This window comes from Phaethon lepturus, unplaced genomic scaffold (genome assembly GCF_000687285.1).
Source record: "Phaethon lepturus isolate BGI_N335 unplaced genomic scaffold, ASM68728v1 scaffold4798, whole genome shotgun sequence".
Taxonomy (NCBI): domain Eukaryota; kingdom Metazoa; phylum Chordata; class Aves; order Phaethontiformes; family Phaethontidae; genus Phaethon; species Phaethon lepturus.
Genome location: NW_010559682.1, coordinates 26,642 through 35,061, shown reverse-complemented (window position 1 = coordinate 35,061; position 8,420 = coordinate 26,642). Strand labels below are relative to the sequence as shown.

The window sequence follows — 8,420 nt, the reverse complement described above, 5'->3', positions numbered from 1 at the left end:
AAGCTGTAGTCTAAGTAAAATATGAGTCTGGAGGTGGACACAGTGACATGGAAGAAAGTACCAGGTTATTTATTACCTGATAAATATCATATTAAACTGTTACAAATAGTAGTTAAAGCTACCGTGTTCATGTCAAGTGTTTAAATATACGTGTGTCTTAAGGACAACTTGGAAGGATAATTTATTGTTCTGGCTTGGTAAACCGTAAAGTGAGCTCCTTTGAAAGGAGCACATCTTTCTCGAAAACAGGATTGTGTACAAGTTGATGGTAGGCAACCCACTGTGGCACTGGTGGTAGGGTAGAAGCAAAAGTCGACTTCCTAGGCTAAAAGACACTATGGTTAGAGTGATAATAGATTGGGCAAATCAACAGACAAGACACGACAGGACAACGATTGGTCTCTTTTTTTTTTTCCAGAGTAGGCATTGCCTCTGTTCCAGACAGCTATTTATACTTCGTATAAGAGAGCTTCTTCTCAAGAGTGTCTTTATCCCTCTCACTTACTGAAGTGGATTGTCTTGGATGGGATTGTGATGACAGTAACCCTATTCTCAGGAAACAAAATCTCTTGAATTATATAATAGGATCAAGAGGACAGCTATGCCTCAGAATGAAAGGCTGCACTATCAGGATGGTTTTATTATGCAGCTTTGCCAACTTTCACTCAGCATAGAAATCTTCAATGCATGCATTGGTTTTTCAGGGTCCTACATTTTTTAGAACTTGTCTATGCAATCTGTTTGTGTCTTATATAAAAGAACTGAATGAGTGGCAAAAAGATGCGCAACTTATCATACAAAAAGGTGGATGAGCACAAGTCAGGAGGACTATTTTTGATTCTTAGCCTGCATTTTTGGGAGAAAAAATATGTGGGGAAAAATGTATTATATGCATTATTACTGTGAATATTGATAACATTGTCATTGTTTTTAGGCTGTGAGAAGACAAAAGAGTCTTGAACAGAGTATTCAGTCTGCCCAGGAGACTGACAAAACCCTCCGCTTAATCCAAGAGTCTCTTGCTGTTATTGACAAACAGCTAACAGCCTACATTGCAGACAGAGTTGATGCCGCACAGGTCCCTCAGGAAGCCCAGGTAAGTTATACAGAGGTTGAATTGATGTGCTTACTGGTTTTCTCAATCAACCAAAGTGTGTTTGGTTGTCCCTCAGCCTCATATTAGTAACAGGGATTTGCAACATGATCAGTATGAAAGTGCAAGTAAATTTTAGGTAGGATTATTTTGGCAAGTTCAAGCTAATCTTCTAGTAAAGTCATATTTTCCTTCTGATTTTTATTATATACCTGTATATAATATAAAACTATATTATATACATCAGAAGATGTAAAGAACTATAAATGTCATGGAAGACTATGCAGTAATTTTTAAATGACAAAGATAAACAGTGTGACTCTAAAATCTAGTTCCCATCCTAGAAAGAAGAAACTCATCATCCTCACTACTCTTAGATGGCTTTTTTACAAAGTTGATTCATGGCCTAGGGATTATTACTAAATTATTGAAACATAGACACATTGTTAATTATTTCATGCTATACGCAAAAATGTACTTATATTTCAATTTTTACAGTTCATGCAAGTTTAACAGAAACAGTTTTTCCTATTTTTAGAAATGGTTTATTGAGCCTTTGAAATAAAAATGTACATCTGATTCTCATTGTTTTATTCTTGCAATCTTTCCTCTGTAACATCTGCTTTACGGTAGCATTAATAAAACAAATTAAATAAAACCAAACATCTCTGGTATAAAGTTATTAATAGTTTACAATATTATGTACAGCAATTTTACTATAAATTCCACCTAAATTTAGGAAGTCAGATTACAAAAGTAAACAAACAAACAAAAAAGGCTACAGGAAAATTGAAAACGTATGCTTTATAATGATTTTAAAAGAGACAGTCAATTGTGTTTTTTTCTGGCATGTCTGTAAAGTTTTATATCATTCTAAAATTAGTGTCTTGTATAGGCTATGATCTTAAATATATTCAGAGCTGAATATATGTAGCCCTGAAAATCATGTTTTCTCTCCTTTAAAAATAAAGGTTTCCATGGCTTTTGAATTAAAATGTGGATAGATGTACCTTTCCGTTGCTTTTCATGTATGTGTGTGTTAGTAGTTACATGCAGATATTTTTATTTGTGTGTGTATGAAATAAAAAAAGTTATATTTAGAAAACAGGGTCATATTTACATTCAGTCCTATTTGAAACAGATTCAAATTTATTTGGTTCTAATTTACGTCAGTATAAGAATAGTATCAGATTCAGATGAATTATTGTTTCAGTTTGAATCCTAAACTATGATAGCTATCAGATTACTCTCTTGAATTATTTTTCTCCTTCCTTGAAATATGAATGATGCAAACATTTTTTTATGAAATAGGATACAATCAGCATTTTTTAAAGATGTATCAGTTTAATTTCTCATCTTGTAATTACATAACCCTAATATGTAAGAAAAATTTTATATGAAAGCGTGCTTTTTTTTCTGGTGTGTTTGGACACTTACCTTGTAGCAATTTTTGGTGGTGCTTTATATACCCCATGGGCACATCTGGTTTATGTGTGTCCTCAGGTACAATGTTGGCAATGATTACAGAATGTAAAAGGACATAATTCAGAACTTCAGCAACTGAAGCAGCACAAAACTTAACCAACCTTAATTAGCACACTTTCATGGGAAAATTTCAGCTCAGCGCTTTTTGCAGAGCTTGTTTTTGTTCTTGAGATTTTACTGTCTTGATGTCAAGTTCACCTGATTATACTATATCCACTATGGGAAAACCAGCATAGATGCTGCTGAGTTTTTCCCTTTCATGTTTTTATTTTAAGATGCCAGTAGGACTGAAGAAAAAAAAATTAATTAACAACTGAACAGGTTTAATGCAAAAGTTCTCTGAAGTTCAGTCATGAAGTTCTTTAAAATCCTTAGAGGGAAAGGGAATAAACAATCAGTTTTATGCAGGTAAGTATACTGAGTCATTCCTTTAGTGAATGGCCATGCCAGCCAGCTCTTGTGGAGCTTCTGCTGGCACAGCTCTTTTGTACAGCTGAAAACAGTTCATTAATATAAGATACCCTACGAAGTATCTGCACAGCTGGAATGGGAATCTTTCAGTCAATGATGTTGGTTTCAGGGCAGGGGTCAGTTTATCCATGCTGAGGGATTTAACAAACTGTTCAGCAATATGTGTTGTATTTCTAAAAGATCATATGGGAGAACTTGTAATCAAAAAGCTGTTGACAGTTTGGGAGCTCTGCATGTTTGCTTCAAAATTTCAAATCCATTTAGAGCATTGTTAGGAGGAATAATCTTTGGTTCAACTGATTGGAAATGAATCTGAGTAAACACAATTATATTTAACTCCTCTTTCTAAGCAAAATGATCAGTTTAGTTTATTCAGAAAGTTGACAGAAAGAAAAGGGAGTTAAGTATGTGCTGTTCAACTTCTCCTTTGGATCATTTTTTGAATGTAAATTCTGTGTGCTTCTTACTCCACCATGTGGCACTGAGAATTTAATGCTAGAGAGCCACTGTCACCCAACTCCTTTTGAGTACAACCAAAAATGTTGTATGCAGACAAAACAATCTAACAACAATTGAACAGATAAATCAGTTCAGATTCCTCAAGGTGTAATAATAAAAAAAGCTGGAACGAGGTAAAGTCTAAAACAATATTCCAGAAGGAAAAATTATTTGTTTGTATGCTTGATCTCATGATCCCAGCTGAAGTCTCCTTATTTTCTCTAAATTTATCAAGAAAATACAGGGGATTAAGTTATCAACACAGGAATTTGCGAGTTGCTGACTTTTTTTCAAGTACTCTTCAACTGACAGGAAGCAAATAAATCTGTACTGAAAATATTACATTTATATGGCAAAATATTTTTCAGATAATTATTTGTAGCTTTGTTATTAAATAGCTTCTGGTGGAAGAGAGAATCTCCAATTAGTACATCTGTTTGGTGTGAGTGATTACATGGAGGGGTTATATTACTGGACAGAAAATACGCTTATTTCACTTCTTACTTGCATGCTACAAATGGCTTGTCTGTTGTTCTGCCTGTAGACTCATGTAAAATACAATGTGGATAATGAATTAACAATATTGTGTTTCTGAGAAAAGCAAAAGTAATGTATGTTGCCTTTTCAGTGAACTCCTTGAATAATTTCACTCCTGTAGTGATAAGCACTACACACCTGACTGTTTTCTAGGTGAAGATGGTTATTAATCTGTTATCAAAATACTGTTGTGCTATGTTCAAAGCCAGAGTTAATGTCATGATATAATGGCAGACTTGTTCAGTCGTGCAATGTATTACTTGACAAGAATAATGCCATGCTTCATTGCCTTCAAGCAAATATATTGGGAGAAATTCACAATTGTCTACTTAGTAAAATGTCTAATGTTAAAGGTATTTACGCTTTTCCTCTGCTGAAAATTGTGAGAATTATTTTCTTCAGCCATGTGTGGATCAATGGTCAAAGAGCAAATAGCTGATAAGCATTATTCAGAAGTGTAAGCTTACATTTTGTTATGTATTAAGTTAGAATATCTATGCAGATTTCTGTACTGTACAGGTTCTCACAACCTACACATCTCCATAGCATCTGAACACTGCATTAACTGTGCTTTAACTGCACAAACTGTCTTTGTCATGTCCAACTTATTCAGCTTTGCCTTGTCAATAATGTTTCTATCCTTTGATGATTTGCTCTTCTCATTTGGAATCTTCAGTTACTCTCTCTTGAAGACTAGTGTCTAAAACTACGTATGTTGTTCCTATTCCTGCTATAACATCATCTTCTGTATGTATTATGTGTTTTTCCTCTTTTTTTTTTGCAAAGGTGTGACATCATTGGCACGTACCCTTTCTGTGCTTTTAAAAATGGGTACTTCACCTTCACTTTTCTAATTTTCTGGTACTTGGTTTATCCTTTCAGGTTTTCAAAGGTAAACACTAACAGTTCTGAAATTGTTTCAGATATGTTTTTTACATCTGCTAGAATCATGATCTTTCCATTTATAATGATTACCAGAATGCTCTCTAAATGTTTTATTTTCTCCATATGTTAGGCTGAGATCTGACTCCTTAGGTATTGATAGCAACCATAAAAATAAGCAAAAATGACGTTAAACTGAGCACCATTCTTGCAAGGTGTTAGGCTAGCTAAGCAGTATTTAAAGAAATACAAATCAGAGAACCTCATACACCAAGAAGAGCTGTCAAGGTGTTCTCTGCAACTCAAGAGAGCCAAATCTGCAAATTCATAGCCAGGCCATTTTGTTGTGAGTTATGTGAAGGACTCATTAATTACAAAGGTAATCTAGTATAATTTGAATTCATAATGAATTAGTTTACAAAATGCAGAGAGCAATTTGAAGTTCACCATATGCCTGAATCTTGTCATATTGTCCTCATCTTCTTGAGCCACTGCAGAACTCATAGGGTTGCTGTCAAGTCCAGGCCTTTTTATGCAGTAGATCTTAATGAAATCCATAGTAGAAAAGTGGTGTTCCAGGCTAAATTTAGACCTCGTTTTCCTAGAATGAGCAGTGGAAGAAACTTAAGGTAATGTAATTGCCCTTGTCTTCAGATCCACCACTCACTGGTGAAAGATTTACTACTCTGGCTATGTAATTTTCAGTTCTTGAGAATTAAACAGTATTCAATTGCCCAATACTAGTATAGCCTGGTGCATTTTGTTGCAGGATGTGACAGATGGACAGATGAACATGGATGTAGTAGAGGATAGTATAACTGCTTAATTTATTTTGTATAGCATGTTTTGCATAGCATGTTTTGCTTAAAAAATATCTATGAGAAGGGAGCAGTATATCTATTTTCTGGCATCCTCCAAATCAGGGGGAAAACTATCTGAGCACAAAATAGTATGCTGAACTGGGAGCAGCTTTTGAGAACCCAGTGGGACAGAAAAGAACATCACCCCTGGGCTGGGGCATGCAGCATCCTACTGCAGGAGCACCTCAGAGAGCAGGGGATGGTGCCACAGCCAGCCCTCAGGGTTACCTTACATCTACTTTCCATAGATTCTGCCTATAGCTCAGGATGCTGCTGAAAGTTGCTAGGCAGGAAAGAAATCTTGTGAGGGAAGGACAAACCCTGCAAGGTCAGAGAGAGGTATAAAAAGGTCTTTCTGTTTACTATGTATAACCCAAGAGATCCAAGTGTCCTCTCTTTAAGGAACTACCTGTCTCTAGTATATGACCTGGTGTTTCCATAACTCTCTGCTTTAGACTGGAAAACCTTTTGATGCCTTTCATTAAGCTTCCCATTGAGAAAATAGGACATATTTCTCTTGGAAGATTTGGCCACCTTTTTGTCACAGAATGGAAATAACCTTTTTGTACAGGAACGAGTTTTATAACTCAGGTTTTAATTAGTAAACAGGAAACTAGTGAATTATTTTTCTGCAAAGGACTTTAAAGAGAAATCAGAAAAAAAAAAAAGGAAGACATGCTTAATTCTAACAACTTTATTTTAACCTAATCCCTTTGCTGCCAGAGTGTTTAATGAACTATAATTTGTTATATTTAGTGTATTTTTTGTGGAAGTTTATAAATCAAATTGAGACTAGTAAATTGGCCACTCTCATTACAGTGCATGCCCGTAAGAAATGATTCACCTATTTGTTGCTCATTCCAAGTTCAACATCAGCATTCCCTGTCCCATCTTGGAACATGTTAATATGTGTATCACTTGTATCTTTCTTCTTCTGGATTCATCCAGCTTTTGAGAACTTACCAAATTTCTGATCTTGGTGGTATAATCAATATTGATTGCAAAGTAATTCCTCCCTGTGTTATGAATTTCTGGCAACTAATACAATACAATACAATATAATGAGGTCTGGCAACATGAAATTAAGATGTCTTGGAGGATAGTGTGCACCAGTATGTTTTCGAGAATGTCTTTCAGACTTTTTTTCAACTTACTGATACTACTTCAACTGGAACAGTCAGCTGCTTTTGTAGTGTCGTCCTCTCAATGTTACTCATACTAAAATTTGTGTTTGCATATTAGATGTGCACTCCATCTAATCTTGTCTTTTCAGCCATTATTCCACAATATTTGTTCTATGTATATTATGTTTTTTTATTTTTATCCATTGGTTATAACTGAATCACTTTTATAACTAATACTTTTAATTAAATACACAAGGTTGGGTGGGTGGAGTTTTGTTTTTTGTGGTGGTGGGTTGTTTGGTTTTTTACCAAAAAAATCCTCTCCATTGTTATGATTTTGCTAAATATTACTGACTGGCATTTCTTTGCATTTTGTAAATATGACGACTGATTTTCTAATTATGGTAGCAGGTATTGATGGGAAGTGACATATAATCAAGCCTTCTAGTTCAGTTTTCTGTTGCAAGTAATGTTACAGACTTTGTTTATATGCCCTGTTACATTTTTTCTAAATGCTGTTCTCAAAACATCAGTTTGCAATTAGGTTTGTGAGAATTTTCAAATGAGGGAAATAGTTGTGTTGGGTTTTTTGGCTTTCCTTTCTACAATTCAAGATAGGGAAGGTTTCTGCCAAGAACTGGCTACACTGCCAATTCTCTGCTTTTTGCTGTCAATATAGCAAGACTCTGCATTTAACTGTTCATCTTTTTAAAATTAAGACTAGCAATTAAGAGAAATAATGTATGACATGCCCTTGGGACTGAAATCTTTTTGTTTTAGAAGTTGTCCTTGTGAGGATAGGTACAATCAGTGCCTTTGGTCTTGTAAATATAATTAGGTTTTTTATATATACATATATAAGTGTGTGTATATAAATAAAAGTTTTGCAAACTGACAAATTGACAAAAGAACAATCTCCATGCAATATCCCATAATACCTAATTGCTTAAACACTACTCTTATCTGTACTGTGCTGTTCTGACCTATTCAGACAAGAACTGTTTAGTTATATGCTTTCCAGAGTGACTCTGAGGTTGAACAAAGTAAACTGGAAAACACAACCAAAAATCAGTTAATTGATAAGGTGCAGAAGCAAACAATTGAAATAAATACTGGATGTGATATAGTATATTTTTCTAACATTCAGACTTGCTTCTTCCTTGTATATACAGTTCTGACTTCCAAGATGTCAAGAAATTATTTGGCTTCAGGAGCTAACCAATGCTGAGTCACCACTAACAATTTGGTCCATGTGCTGCACAAACATTCCAAAATAAACTACTAAGTAAACCTACGCTTGTTGATTGTATTGTCCTTTTAATTGACCAACTTTATTTTCTCAAAACTAAAATATCAGATTTAGAAAAAATTCTATTACTTGCTCCAAATACTGCTAGCCATTCAGTAAAGAGCCTTGACAAGGACAACTCAGTGTATGAACAACAGAAAATGTACAGTTATGAAAATTTA

At 34.6% G+C, this 8,420-nt stretch overlaps 1 protein-coding gene across 1 annotated transcript in view; it reads left to right on the top strand.

Annotated features, from left to right (window-relative positions):
• Positions 1 to 765: 765 nt before the first annotated feature.
• LOC104625730 (dystrophin-like) overlaps positions 766 to 8,420 on the top strand; it is a gene marked incomplete at its 3' end in the record, with an annotated part of 32,725 nt that continues 25,070 nt past the window's right edge. The window contains exons 1-2 of the mRNA XM_010293434.1: positions 766 to 804; positions 935 to 1,096. Of these exons, the coding sequence (XP_010291736.1) occupies positions 766 to 804; positions 935 to 1,096 (201 nt within the window). The remainder of the gene's footprint in view (positions 805 to 934; positions 1,097 to 8,420) is intronic.